At 45.3% G+C, this 16,213-nt stretch overlaps 1 protein-coding gene across 1 annotated transcript in view; it reads right to left on the bottom strand.

The window, feature by feature from the left end:
• Nucleotides 1–3,605: 3,605 nt before the first annotated feature.
• TSNARE1 (t-SNARE domain containing 1) overlaps nucleotides 3,606–16,213 on the bottom strand; it is a 302,535-nt gene continuing 289,927 nt past the window's right edge. Inside the window, exon 12 of the mRNA XM_075316117.1 lies at nucleotides 3,606–3,915. Coding sequence (XP_075172232.1) covers nucleotides 3,820–3,915 — 96 coding nt within the window. The 3' untranslated portion in view covers nucleotides 3,606–3,819. The remainder of the gene's footprint in view (nucleotides 3,916–16,213) is intronic.

The following is a 16,213-nucleotide window of genomic DNA, read 5'->3' as shown; positions in this document are numbered from 1 at the left end:
TTCTGCAGCAGCTGAGGTGTATTATGAGGCTCTGCAGCAGCTGAGGTGTATTATGAGGTTCTGCAGCAGCTGAGGTATATTATGAGGTTCTGCAGCAGCTGAGGTGTATTATGAGGTTCTGCAGCAGCTGAGGTATATTATGAGGTTCTGCAGCAGCTGAGGTGTATTATGAGGTTCTGCAGCAGCTGAGGTATATTATGAGGCTCTGCAGCAGCTGAGGTATATTATGAGGCTTTGCAGTAGCTGAGGTGTATTATGAGGTTCTGCAGCAGCTGAGGTGTATTATGAGTTTCTGCAGCAGCTGAGGTGTATTATGAGTTTCTGCAGCAGCTGCGGGGTATTATGAGGCTCTGCAGCAGCTGAGGTGTATTATGAGGTTCTGCAGCAGCTGAGGTGTATTATGAGGTTCTGCAGCAGCTGAGGTATATTATGAGGCTCTGCAGTAGCTGAGGTGTATTATGAGTTTCTGCAGCAGCTGAGGTGTATTATGAGTTTCAGCAGCAGCTGCGGGGTATTATGAGGCTCTGCAGCAGCTGAGGTATATTATGAGGCTCTGCAGTAGCTGAGGTGTATTATGAGGTTCTGCAGCAGCTGAGGTGTATTATGAGGTTCTGCAGCAGCTGAGGTGTATTATGAGGTTCTGCAGCAGCTGAGGTATATTATGAGGTTCTGCAGCAGCTGAGGTATATTATGAGGTTCTGCAGCAGCTGAGGTATATTATGAGGCTCTGCAGCAGCTGAGGTATATTATGAGGCTCTGCAGTAGCTGAGGTGTATTATGAGGTTCTGCAGCAGCTGAGGTGTATTATGAGTTTCTGCAGCAGCTGAGGTGTATTATGAGTTTCTGCAGCAGCTGCGGGGTATTATGAGGCTCTGCAGCAGCTGAGGTATATTATGAGGCTCTGCAGCAGCAGAGGTGTATTATGAGGTTCTGCAGTAGCTGAGGTGTATTATGAGGTTCTGCAGCAGCTGCGGGGTACAGTGTTTGCAGTAAACCTTCCCCTTGATGTGATTGCTGTGATAATATACAGCATCTCGCATGATAGAGCATTAGTGTCAGGCTATGGAATCACTAATCAGCGGCACATAGATCATGGGTCAGCACGCATGGCGCTGCGCAGCAGGAGACGCACACACTCTCTATGGTAAATGCTTTCAATGAACCATAAGAAGTAATTTACAGCTGAACACTGGAGGATTAACCCCGTCACTTCATCAGAATTTACAGCAGACAGGAGGAATGGCTGCAGATGCTACAGAGGATAATGTACCCCGGCCGCACATCAGCCTGAACGACCCTGCAACAGCAGCAACTACACCCCGACCTGGACTGTGACATCACCGCACGTATAGTGACATCATCCAATCACAGGCTGACCTGCTACATGGACTGTGACCTCACTGCTCTCATTGTGCCATCATCCAATCACAGGCTGACCTGCTACATGGACTGTGACCTCACTGCTCTCATTGTGCCATCATCCAATCACAGGCTGACCTGCTACATGGACTGTGACCTCACTGCTCTCATTGTGCCATCATCCAATCACAGGCTGACCTGCTACATGCACTGTGTGACCTCACTGCTCTCACTGTGACATCATCCAATCACAGACTGACCTGCTACATGGACTGTGACCTCACTGCTCTCATTGTGCCATCATCCAATCACAGGCTGACCTGCTACATGCACTGTGTGACCTCACTGCTCTCACTGTGACATCATCCAATCACAGACTGACCTGCTACATGGACTGTGACCTCACTGCTCTCACTGTGACATCATCCAATCACAGGCTGACCTGCTACATGGACTGTGTGACCTCACTGCTCTCATTGTGCCATCATCCAATCACAGACTGACCTGCTACATGGACTGTGTGACCTCACTGCTCTCACTGTGACATCATTCAATCACAGACTGACCTAATACATGGACTGTGACCTCACTGCTCTCATTATGACATCATCCAATCACAGACTGACCTGCTACATGGACTGTGTGACCTCACTGCTCTCACTGTGACATCATTCAATCACAGACTGACCTAATACATGGACTGTGACCTCACTGCTCTCATTATGACATCATCCAATCACAGACTGACCTGCTACATGCACTGTATGACCTCACTGCTCTCACTGTGATATCATCCAATCACAGACTGACCTGATACATGGACTGTGTGACCTCACTGCTCTCACTGTGACATCATCCAATCACAGGCTGACCCGATACATGGACTGTGACCTCACTGCTCTCATTGGGACATCATCCAATCACAGGCTGACCCGCTACATGGACTGTGACCTCACTGCTCTCACTGTGACATCATCCAATCACAGACTGACCTGCTACATGGACTGTGTGACCTCACTGCTCTCATTGTGACCTCATCCAATCACAGGCTGACCTGCTACATGGACTGTGTGACCTCACTGCTCTCATTGTGACATCATCCAATCACAGGCTGACCTGCTACATGGACTGTGTGACCTCACTGCTCTCATTGTGCCATCATCCAATCACAGACTGACCTGCTACATGGACTGTGTGACCTCACTGCTCTCATTGTGACATCATCCAATCACAGGCTGACCTGCTACATGGACTGTGTGACATCACTGCTCTCATTGGGACATCATCCAATCACAGGCTGACCTGCTACATGGACTGTGTGACCTCACTGCTCTCACTGTGACATCATCCAATCACAGACTGACCTGCTGCATGGACTGTGACCTCACTGCTCTCATTGTGACATCATCCAATCACAGACTGACCTGCTACATGGACTGTGACCTCACTGCTCTCACTGTGACATCATCCAATCACAGACTGACCAGCTACATGGACTGTGACCTCACTACTCTCATTGTGATATCATCCAATCACAGGCTGACCTGCTACATGGACTGTATGACCTCACTGACATCATCCAATCACAGGCTGACCTGCTACATGGACTGTGACCTCACTGCTCTCACTGTGACATCATCCAATCACAGACTGACCTGCTACATGGACTGTGTGACCTCACTGACATCATCCAATCACAGACAAACCTGCTACATGGACTGTGACCTCACTGCTCTCACTGTGACATCATCCAATCACAGACTGACCTGCTACATGGACTGTGACATCACTGCTCTCACTGTGACATCATCCAATCACAGACTAACCTGCTACATGGACTGTGTGACCTCACTGCTCTCACTGTGACGTCATCCAATCACAGACTGACCTGATACATGGACTGTGTGACCTCACTGCTCTCACTGTGACGTCATCCAATCACAGACTGACCTGCTACATGGACTGTGTGACCTCACTGCTCTCACTGTGACGTCATCCAATCACAGACTGACCTGATACATGGACTGTGTGACCTCACTGCTCTCATTGTGCCATCATCCAATCACAGACTGACCTGCTACATGGACTGTGTGACCTCACTGCTCTCATTGGGACATCATCCAATCACAGACTGACCTGCTACATGGACTGTGACCTCACCGCTCTCACTGTGACATCATCGGAGCACTGGTTACTTGCCGTGCCAGACGTCTCTGATGACGGAGATTATCACGACTCGGGGACAATTACCATTAGAACTCTTTTTATTATCTTTAATGCAAACATCACACACAGACTGATGAGACGCAGAGATGTAGTGTACTCGTCACCGCTGGAAGGCGGCTACATGTCACAGTGCAGGAGGAGCTGTAGGAAAGCGGCGAGGCTACGAGAGACACCACAGGCCGGGAGCGCACATTCACCCCAGCGGGGAGCGCGGAAGGAAGGCCTCATGTTTGGCTATTTCTTAACGGAGGCGACAATGATGATTATAATCACCAGAGCTACGAAGATCCCGGTGGAGATGAGACAACACTTCACCTTCCTGGCTCGTCTCTGAAAAACACAAGAGAGAGAGTTACACATGCAGCAAGATGGCCGTGGCGGATGCCTTGCGAGTTGTAGTTAGATATCCATCGACAAATGGGCCCCAAATCTATCGAGGGTCTTTAATAGAACTGTTCTCAAAGGGATGTTTTGGGTCCCAGTAGGCTCCGGCGGCTTGGTCAACTGCAATCCACCATGGACATGCAACCTGATGCCAATGACAGGTGGTCACTGGTGCCGCTCCCTTACTGGTGACCCTCATGTTCTGACAGTCTACCCCTAGTTACACCCCTGAGGGACTTGCTCAGGTCACCTGTCCTGTCCAGATGTTACAATTTTTCCCTTAAAGGGGTATTCCCATCTCAGTGCCGATTGCGGAGACATGGACGATCCTGAGACTAAAGGGGTCTTCATGCTGGCTTAACACTGTTGGCCGTTTATGGAGAGAGCTACAGTATGGCCGCATTTCTCAGAAATGAGGCTGCGCTCGTATACAGCTCAGTAACAGGAAAAACAGTGAATGTTGGGACGCAGCACTGCAGACCCTTAAATTGTAAGATATTGTGGTAGTCAAAAAATCATAAAGCTGCCTTAGCAAAATCGGAATGGTCAGGGAGACAACCCAGGAGAACATGCAGATATCCCACCGCTGCCTCCAATTTAACAAGAACAGCACTCCACCGCCTCCAATGTAACAAGAACAGCACTCCACCGCCTCCAATCATCAGGACAATTACATAATTTGCCAACAATTAATGGGCGATGCCGCGGCTGTTTTCACAACTAGGCCAATTATTGGGGAGCTCACAGTAATGGCATAGTATATATACAAGCAATTCCCGCTCATATAATATATATATATATATATATATATATATAGGTACAGTCCCTGCCAACTTCACAATAACAAAAGGAACTACTAGCTGCCGCCACCAATCACTTTACAGGCTGATTGCAATCTCATTAAAGGTAGCATAGGGCTTCGGGGATGCGTTTTATAGAGCAAGAGGAACAAAGCTATTATATTTAATACAAAGAGTAAACAGTGGTTATTAAAAATATACAAAAGATGTTATAAAGGAGAACAAAACATTACAGCATATACAATTACATAAAATATAAAGGATAAACAAAAGAAAAGTACTTATCCTATGGACCTTTGGTCATAGGGGTGGCACAGTTCTCTTTTTAGAGGAAAGTGCTCAAGTAGAAATGTGGGACAACCCTAGATAGAAGTGTATCTTCCAGTTGAATGAGGATCATAATTGGCATTGGCTTGTTATTAACACAAGTTACACCCACATACGTCAACTTTGGTGACTCATAACAGGGCTGTACTTCAGAGAACTATAACATGTGTCTTAATCTTAGAAAATGATTATTAAAATTATGAGATTCCCAGCTTTTACGATATCTTTTCCCCTGGAGGCAACATACAGGAGATATTACTGGCATATTTCCTATCACAGTTTTATCTGTTCATAGATAGGAAACATGGTATATATATTATTATCTATCTGGCTGATAATTATTTGGCAGAACCTTGGCCGTCATCCCATGATCTGCATTAGCCACTTAATTAGAGATGAGCAAACCCAAGGTTCGGTGTTCAGTGTTCGTACCAAACAAAGACTTTAAAAAAAAAACAGGGTTTGCGTTCGGGTGTGAGCCGCTTGCAGTAATTGAACGACTGGCACTGGGGGTAACAACAGCGTGATTAGATGTAGTGTGCAACAAAATAACCCTGGAAAAACCCTGCCCACCTGACCCCGAAAGTGATCGGTTTATGCATGGCTGCATGTGGGTGAAGAACCAAACTGCCCAATTAGCGACTTCCATTGGGCTTCAGGTCAAGTCTGGGTCTCAGAAGTGAGCACTAATATATATATATTATGAGTGCAAGCCAAAAATTACATACTATATACGGATAAGGCTGCACATCAAACTTAGATAATAGTATAATGCCTCAAGCATATGGACAAATATTGGAATATACAATGAAAAATGCTACTTGCTAATTTGAACATGTGAATAATGAATTGCATACCTGCCATGAATATTAGGAAAAGGAGATATTTAGCAATCGCATTGATCAATGTAACTGAGCCCCAAAACCTCGTCAAGGTACATCTCTATATTGGGGTCCCTAGCTCTGTGACCCTAACTGTGTGTCATCTCATTGCAATTAAAAACTGCTGTGGGTGGAGAGGGGTAACTAAGGACTTTCTTATATAGGAGATGGAAAAAACATGGCCGAAAGGGGCGGAGCTGTGTTCACATTCAGAAAAAAAACTACATATAACTGAATAGGATAACTGAAGTGAGCACTAATATATATATATTATGAGTGCAAGCCAAAAATTACATACTATATACGGATAAGGCTGCACATCAAACTTAGATAATAGTATAATGCCTCAAGCATATGGACAAATATTGGAATATACAATGAAAAATGCTACTTGCTAATTTGAACATGTGAATAATGAATTGCATACCTGCCATGAATATTAGGAAAAGGAGATATTTAGCAATCGCATTGATCAATGTAACTGAGCCCCAAAACCTCGTCAAGGTACATCTCTATATTGGGGTCCCTAGCTCTGTGACCCTAACTGTGTGTCATCTCATTGCAATTAAAAACTGCTGTGGGTGGAGAGGGGTAACTAAGGACTTTCTTATATAGGAGATGCTAAATATCTCCTTTTCCTAATATTCATGGCAGGTATGCAATTCATTATTCACATGTTCAAATTAGCAAGTAGCATTTTTCATTGTATATTCCAATATTTGTCCATATGCTTGAGGCATTATACTATTATCTAAGTTTGATGTGCAGCCTTATCCGTATATAGTATGTAATTTTTGGCTTGCACTCATAATATATATATATTAGTGCTCACTTCAGTTATCCTATTCAGTTATATGTAGTTTTTTTTCTGAACGTGAACACAGCTCCGCCCCTTTCGGCCATGTTTTTTCCATCTCCTATATAAGAAAGTCCTTAGTTACCCCTCTCCACCCACAGCAGTTTTTAATTGCAATGAGATGACACACAGTTAGGGTCACAGAGCTAGGGACCCCAATATAGAGATGTACCTTGACGAGGTTTTGGGGCTCAGTTACATTGATCAATGCGATTGCTAAATATCTCCTTTTCCTAATATTCATGGCAGGTATGCAATTCATTATTCACATGTTCAAATTAGCAAGTAGCATTTTTCATTGTATATTCCAATATTTGTCCATATGCTTGAGGCATTATACTATTATCTAAGTTTGATGTGCAGCCTTATCCGTATAAAGTCTGGGTCTCAAACTGAAATTTATCTAAGGTCCAGCTGAACCCGCCGTACCAAACTTCCATGGGTACACTTATCTCTACACTTTATCACAGATTCTAAATTATGACTTTACTATGTATTATATTGACGTAGTTCATAAAACCTCAATTTATAATTTCCAAAAGGGGAAACAAAGGGGTTGAATTTCTCTACTAGTCATAAATCTGTCCTTATATGCATTCAAGCTGAGACCGGCCTCACATCTACTACAGGATTCTCTTTAATTACTGTTTCCAAAGGAGGGGGTCAGCTGCATATGGGGGATTAGATTGCAAGATCGTGGTTAATTATGAGACGTCTTTATGGATTTTATAATTTCTCTATGACAGGACCCATTTCTTCATTTTTAAGTGTCTGTAATTACTTTGTGGAATTTTTAATGTTACATTGCGTATTTTCCAAAACAAGCTGAACATTTTAGTTACACAGCTCGAAACCATCTGAATGGTCACTGCTTTACATAATGACACCACTAGGGGGAGCTAACTGCATAGTGGTGTATACAGCTCCTATTTTGTCTTCAGTTAGCTGCTAGGCTCCCTCTAGTGGTGGTTTTATCATGTTACTTTATGGCCATAGAAGGGAAAGCAAAAGGCTTGGAGATGTCTCAGAAAAGAAAAAGTGTTGACCCCCTATAAAGAAATATTATAAAATGATTCCGTTTCTGAATTAGGTCATAAAGTGATACCAGCGGCTCTTCAGATATTCTGCAGTATCAGCTGCACCTCAAGCGCATGGCTGGAGTGTAAAAAGCCTGCGAGTGCTGATTTCACTGCTCGGAGGGAATGATTTCTGTTCATATTACTGCCATGTAGCGGATGAGAATGTAAATCAGTAATGTGCGATGTTTATGACGGGAGACAATAAACCTTATGTCACCTCCAAATTGGTTCTGCCTCCGCAGCAGTAGCTACAGTGCAGGGGACATACGTCTCCATAAATCCCCGTTATAGGCGCTGAGTGGTACTATGATGAGGTCACCACCTGTTCCAGGCTCGGTTATTTCGGAAACTACGGCCGTTTGTTGTTGTTGCTTGCGTTAATTATGATCTGGCACGGAAGGGGTGAAACTGTGAGTCATTTCAGGCCTCGGTGTTCAGAACGCTGATGGACGGTCATACGCTTAGCAGCTGCCAAGATATTGGTGGAGTTTTCCAGGAAATATGAAAACGTGGCTGTCAACAGCAGGGAATGGGTTAAATTAAAAAAAAAACAAACAATAAAAAAAACAATAAAAAATACCTATACTCACCTCTTCAACCCGGCCGCTCTGTTGCTGCCTCTCGTGTTCCCTTCCAGTTTCTATTGACTTCTTGTAACCGCTGCCGTCAACCACTGAGCTCAGTTGTGATTCCTGGCAAATGGCCCCTGAGACCAATGACTGGCTGCAGTGGTCACTATCATATGATGACTGCAAGAAGCAAGTGGATCATGATAGCAGCAGGGGATTGAAGACATTTTTATAAACTCCTTTAATATGGCCATAAACTTTGGAACGCATTTGGCCGACAGTTATGGATGCTTGGATCAGGTGTGCTTGTGTTCTGAATGGGGAGAGGGAGCTAAGCCGCTACCACAAGACATCTCATAGGACAGGTTATCTCCCTTGAGCACAAAAGGATTGGACATGTTGCTATGAACCTGCCCGATCCTTCTCTTCCACCAAGGAAAGGTCAGGAGACCCCACACACATCTTACCTGTCCCACTGACAGATAGAAATCTGATTCTTTTCCCGTAGCATTATGATACTACTCCTACCATACCCTGGGCTCACTGTTTTATGAGGCAGATCACGTATGCTTAAAGTGTGCACCACCATTCCCTTGTCACGGGGATGAGATGACTGGACAGGGACACCTAGGCTGGTCCTCAGACTGGGGACCCTGCACTGTCTCTTAGATCAGAGGTACGCTTGATGGTAGAGAGGTCTGAGTCGCCAGCGTGACCCTAACTCCTGTCCAAGCTCTGGTCTAACTCCCTTCCCCCTCCTCCACACAAGGGGTGAGCCAGGACTGTAGTCACAAACCCCACAACAAAACATGGAGAGGGGAAAAACCAAAACTCATACACACAGCAATAAAAACCAAAGGAGCGACTAAAGGTGCACAGGGAAAAATAACATAAAAGGGAGAAAGCAAACAGACAACCGGGAAACCTCCACTTCAGACAATACGCACACCACAGATGACCAAAATTAGATCAACCCAATAAGACTAAGTTACCCCTTTAGTTAAATCGTCATCTTATCTAATGAATGGCTGATCAGTGGCCAACCCCAGCTTTCCCCAGAGGTCCTTTACATTTGCAAGAGTTGTCCTTTAACGGCCAGAGATACTAATGGGAACAAGACTTTTCCCTTATAGGCCTCATTACTACTACCACTGACTACAATGACTGCATCTTTTACAAATTTTTGGCATCAAAAACACTGTTGATGTTTCCAAAAAAGTTTTGGATGCTTAAAGGGAACCTGTCATCAGAAATTTCGCCCAAAAGCTAAAAGATTCCCCCTCTGCAGCTCCTGTGCTGCATTCTAGGAAGGTCCCTGTTATTATTGTGCCCCATGTGAGACCAAAATAAAGCCTTTATAAAGTTCTACCTTTTTGTATGCAGCTTCTGTAAATGTGTCACGGGGGCGGGCTCTCTGCCGTCCGTTATTTTGCCCCCTGGTCCTGTACGCCGCCCCCATCGCTCCTTTCCATATCTGATGCACCGCCCACTGCTCCAGCCATCCCCACGCATGCCCAGTGCCAGTCTCACAGGACTGAGCAGTGTGAACGCTGGTGACGTGTGCGCAGGCAAGTGATTATGGACGGGACTGTGACTGTTATCAGCAAGTACCCGGCCATAATCTCGTGAGCGCGCAAGCCTCAACAGCGGTCACACTGAGCTCAGTGTAGATGCTAGACTGTATGGGCTGCTTCCAGGGATGACGTCCCTTTGTCATGTGATAGGGGCGTGTTCGAAATACTATCACATGACAAAGGGACGTCATTCCTGGAAGCAGCCCATACAGTCTAGCATCTACACTGAGCTCAGTGTGACCGCTGGAGAGGTTTGCGCGCTCACGAGATTATGGCCGGGTACTTGCTGATAACAGTCACAGTCCCGCCCATAATCACTTGCCTGCGCACATGTCACCAGCGGTCACACTGCTCAGTCCTGTGAGACTGGCACTGGGCATGCGTGGGGATGGCTGGAGCAGTGGGCGGTGCATCAGATATGGAAAGGAGCGATGGGGGCGGCATACAGGACCAGGGGGCAAAATAACGGACGGCAGAGAGCCCGCCCCCGTGACACATTTACAGAAGCTGCATACAAAAAGGTAGAACTTTATAAAGGCTTTATTTTGGTCTCACATGGGGCACAATAATAACAGGGACCTTCCTAGAATGCAGCCCAGGAGCTGCAGAGGGGGAATCTTTTAGCTTTTGGGCGAAATTTCTGATGACAGGTTCCCTTTAATGATTTATTGACTAGGGGGGTCTTGGGTGTCCCCTACAGTCAGCCCAATGTTAGCTAACAAGGGAGTGGGGAACAAGTAAAGGATCTCCGAAGCGATGGAGACCCAATTCTCTTGGTAGGGTTGCCCGCTCTCCTCTACGTCAGCGGTTCACCCAGTTTTAAGGTATTTAGGGCAGCCAATATACAGTATTCCATATGTTCAGGGATGAACGTTTCTTCCAATATTAACTAATAAGGGAGTGGGGAACAAGTAGAGGCTCTCTGAAGTGATGGAGACCCAATTCTCTTGGTAGGGTTGCCCGCTCTCCTCTACGTCAGCGGTTCACCCAGTTTTGCAGTTTTTAGGGCAGCCAATATATGGTAGTCTATATGTTCAGGGAGGAACCTTTCTTCCAATATTAGCTAACAAGGGAGTGGGGAACAAGTAGAGGCTCTCCGAAGTGATGGAGACCCAATTGTCTTGGTAGGGTTGCCCGCTCTCCTCTACGTCAGCGGTTCACCCAGTTTTAAAGTATTTAGGGCAGCCAATCTACGGTATTCTATATGTTCATGGAGGAACGTTTCTTCCAATATTTGCTAACAAGGGAGTGGGGAACAAGTAGAGGCTCTCCAAAGCGATGAAACCCAATTCTCTTGGTAGGGTTGCCCGCTCTACTCTACGTCAGCGGTTCACCCAGTTTTGTGGTATTTAGGGCAGCCAATATATGGTATTCTATATGTTCACGGAGGAACGTTTCTTCCAATATTAGCTAACAATGGAGTGGGGAACAAGTAGAGGCTCTCCAAAGCGATGAAACCCAATTCTCTTGGTAGGGTTGCCCGCTCTACTCTACGTCAGCGGTTCACCCAGTTTTGTGGTATTTAGGGCAGCCAATATATGGTATTCTATATGTTCACGGAGGAACGTTTCTTCCAATATTAGCTAACAAGGGAGTGGGGAACAAGTAAAGGCTCTCCGAAGCGATGGATACCCAATTCTCTTGGTAGGGTTGCCTGCTCTACTCTATGTCAGCGGTTCACCCACTTTTAAGGTATTTAGGGCAGCCAATCTACGGTATTCTATATGTTCAGGGAGGAACGTTTCTTCCAATATTAGCTAACAAGGGAGTGGGGAAGAAGTAGAGGCTCTCCGAAGCGATGGAGACCCAATTCTCTTGGTAGGGTTGCCCGCTCTACTCTACGTCAGCGGTTCACTCAGTTTTGCAGTATTTAGGGCAGCCAATCTTCCGTAATCCATATGTTCAGGGAGGAACGTGTCTCATCCTGCTGGATAAATGTACATATATAAGTTCCCTCTTTCTTGTAGTCATCTCTTTAAAGACCTCAAGAATTGCTCCATCAGCCAAAAAAAAATTACCATTTAGACGTGAAGCGCTGCCATATGAAAGGCTTTTATCAGTCCGGGGGAGGACGGTGACTTTCTGGATTAAGCATCGAATCCCTCATGAAAGAAGGGCTGGAGAATAAGTTATTTATCCCGTAACTCTTTCTAATCAGCGACTTTGTTATCGCGGCTCCTCAGGCGTCTTTAAGTGATAAGCGGTTAGCATCTCCTTATCCCTCCGGTCTTGAACTCCTTGATACGTGGACATTCAGGAAGGTGCAGCGCGGACGGGGCTCGCGGCTGAGTGACGTTGGCTTTGTGAATGACAAGGTGGAATCAAAAGACTCGAGTGTGCGGGAAACTCCGGGAACTCAAAAAGATCCTGACCCAATTTCCCCACTTATATATAGCGAGTAAAAGGAAATCTCACAGACAAAAAATCCAAACACTACGCGGTTCGTGCGGCCGTAACTTTTTTATTTTTCCGTTGATGGTGCCGTGTGGCTTGTTCTGTGAGCGCTGAGCTGATGGTATTTTAGTTGTAGCGTTTTACAGTAGATATTAGGTTTTTATCGCTTTTTATTGCATTTTAGGGGAAGGTGCCTGAAAAATGGCAATTCTGTCGGTTACATTATTTTTTTTATTTTCGGTTTTTACGTTTTAAATAGTTTTATACTTTTTTATCTTTATTTCTGAATTGGGAAAAAGGTGAGATAATTACAGTTTTATCCTTTTTTAATTTTTGTTTTATTGGGGATCTAGAACCTGTGAGCGTTTGATCGCTTGTATATACTGTACTAAAAAACCATGGCAACAATACATTCACTTCCAAAGCTCTGTTCCGGGCTGGGCGTCATAGGAGGACAACAAGGCCGCGATGGGAGTTGGTGCACGCATCCACCAGCACTCCAGTCATTGAAATGCCGCGGTCGGTGATCAACATCAGCATGAAAATGGTTAATCAGCAGCAATACGAGCTGGCTCCAATCACTCCCTAGAGGCAGGTGCTGGCTCAGCTCCTGAGCCTATTCCATACTGGCGCACCATGACTATTATGCACAATTTTGTCATGGTTGTGCTGAAGGGGTTAATGGGTTATTCCCAATATTTAATGTTTTTAGCCATCCACAGGATAATTTTTGGATTATTAGGATTGGGGTCCATTTTATGAAACCCTCATTCATCTTGAAAACATGGCTGTCACAAAGAGATTTTAAAAACATCATTGACTGTCATGGTGGCATCAGGATCTGTGGAGACTACAGATTCTGGCACTCTGCCTGCTGACTTTACTGATGTCTGTGATCAGTGCAGGCAGACTGGGCGTCCACCCACAGACTTGTAGTTCATAGGTAGGCTAGCAAGAGTTAATCTTTGCTGGTCTGCTTGTTAGTCTCCTTTGATCACATGCTGTGGGGGAGCCAGTCACATTTGCTCCTGTCCTATATATGCTGCCTGAACTATTCCATTAATGCCAGCTATAACTTCTCTATACTGGTCTGGTGAGACGTTATGATCAAGACTTAGGGGTACATTGCACGTTGCGACATCGCTACTGCGATATCGTCGGGGTCAAATCGAAAGTGACGCACATCCGGCGCCGGTAACGACGTCGCAACGTGTGAAGCCTAGATGCGCCGATAAACGATTGCAAAAGCGTCGTAAATCGGTGATCTGTGTAGCGTCGGACATTTTCATAATGTCGCACCAATAGGAGATACGATGTTGTTCCTCGCTCCTGTGGCAGCAAACATCGCTGTGTGTGAAGCCGCAGGAGCGAGGAACATCTCCTACCTGCGTTCACCGGCAATGCGGAAGGAAGGAGGTGGGCGGGATGTTTACGTCCTTTTCATCTCCGCCCCTCTGCTTCTATTAGTCACCTGCCATGTGACGTCGCTGTGACGCCGCACGATCCGCCCCCTTAGGAAGGTAAGGGCAGGTAAGTGCGTGTGAAGCTACGGCAGCTATCAGAAGATATCGCATGTGCGACGGGGGCGGGTACTATCGCGCTCGGCATCGCTAGCATCGGCTAGCAATATCGCAGCGTGCAAAGTACCCCTAACTGGTGATTGCAGTACATTATTGCTGTGAGCAGTTGTGGTGTTAACCCTTGTTGTCCTTTGGCTGCCGCCTTACTACTCTTTCTTTTCTCCTTAGTTTCTTACTATCTGTTCTTGTGAGTATGCAGTGTGTCTGAGTTTTGTTTTTCCCCCGTCTGTCTTTATCTGTATTGGCATCATACTCCTACCCCTTACTTTCCTGAAGGGAGGGCAGTGTAGTTCGGGTCAGGAGAATAGTAAGGCACATAACTCAGGCATCTCCACCATGAGGGGGTAATCCGAACATTAGGGATAAGCTAAGGACCCCAAGAGTGAGGGACAGTATAGGAGCCCCCTGTCCATCGCTATCACATTGTGACAGTGGCTATGAAGTGCCATATTGGAAATGGAGTGATGGCCACTACAGGATCCCAGGCTGGGTTATTTCAGAGCTCCATTTTTGTGATCGGCAGGTCACCAAAGTTGGACCTCTCCAACGGTTCAAAAGTTAGGGTGATCTGTTAGGTATATGGCAATCACAGAGTATTTCTCCCAAACTTCGGACCACCTATATGAAAAACAGAGAGGTGATCTCATTTTGATAAACTCAAGCTGCCTTGTGTTAAATGAAGCCAGGAGCTGGACCTCTGATGATCAACAAATCAGTGCACCAAGGGTGGTCAACAAGAAAGAGTGACATCCCCAGAACCAAGCGGTGACAGGGCTCCGAGCCGCACATAGAAGAAGCTCAGGGCCTAAAGACTGAACTTGCAAACCTACTGCATGGGGGTGGAGGGGGCTTATCCCTCTTTATTATCCAGAGCCTAATTATGGTGACTCAATTTTAATACAATGTGGACCTCTGAGAGGAAGAAGGTCCAAACAGCAGAACTCCTTCGCTTGTCATATTGAGACTTGCCTTAGGGTTGCCCACTCTTTTAAGTGATACTAATATAAAAAGAAGAGAAGTACGCCTTGTTGTTGGCGTCGGGCATAAACGAATTGGCCACTTTGTCAACCAAGTATCTCTTTTTTTCCAAACAGCGGTAATGCAGTGCAAAAATTCCTATATTTCATGTTTATGTATTTTAGCTTTTTAGAGTGCTCCTATACATATTTTTGTAACTTTGTTGAATTTTCAGCGTGCGCCTGTTCACACCTAGTGGATATACCGGTCAGTCTTTTTTATATTAGTATTCTATTCCTGACTAAGTAGTACACCCTTCAGCCAGAACATTTTCATTTAGCTGGATCTTATTTGCCCATTACTCGTAGCTTTTTAATCCGGATAGAGGCATATTAGGATAGGGTCCCGATAATGAGAGGTACGCCTTGTCGTTGGATGTCGGGCTTACACAAATTGGCCAATTTGTAAGCCAAGTATCTCTTTTTTCAATAGCAGTAATGCAGTGCCAAAATTCCTATACTCTCATGTTTACATATTTTAGCTTTTCAGAGTGCGGCTGTACATTGTGTTGTATCTTTTAAGTGATGTCATAACGTAGGTGTGGTGACATCACGAGTACAGGTCAGGGTCAGGTTGCTCAAGCATCCAGAAGCAAAACTATATTCTATTCCTTTCTAACTGGGCACTCCACCCTTCAGCCAGTGCGTTTTCATTTAGCTGGATCCTACCTGCCCATTACTTGTATGTTTTTTTACACCAGATACAGGCGTATTAGGATAGGGTCCCGATAATGAGAGGTACGCCTTGTCGTTGGCTGTCGGGGTTACACGAATTGGCCAATTTGTAAACCAAGTATCTCTTTTTTCAATAGCAGTAATGCAGTGCCAACATTCCTATACTCTCATGTTTACATATTTTAGCTTTTCAGAGTGCGGCTGTGCATATTTTTGTATTTTTTAAAGTGATGTCACAATGTAGGTGTGGTGACATCACGAGTACAGGTCAGGTTGCTCAAGCATCCAGAAGCAAAACTGTATATTTGAGGCTTTTCATCTACTATTGGTCATTTCTAACACTTTCTTCTTCGCCCCCTAAGGGTACAAGGATTTAGGGGTGTAGCTGCTCCCTCTTTAACCCCTATAGTTACATTCCCGCTAGAATTAATGGATCTTCTGCCGCCTCTTCACCTTTATGTCTTTTTGCGTGGCTTTCTCGGAGGTCGGTAGC

Source organism: Anomaloglossus baeobatrachus, chromosome 6, assembly GCF_048569485.1.
Source record: "Anomaloglossus baeobatrachus isolate aAnoBae1 chromosome 6, aAnoBae1.hap1, whole genome shotgun sequence".
NCBI lineage: Eukaryota > Metazoa > Chordata > Amphibia > Anura > Aromobatidae > Anomaloglossus > Anomaloglossus baeobatrachus.
This window is presented reverse-complemented; position numbering and strand designations above follow the sequence as displayed.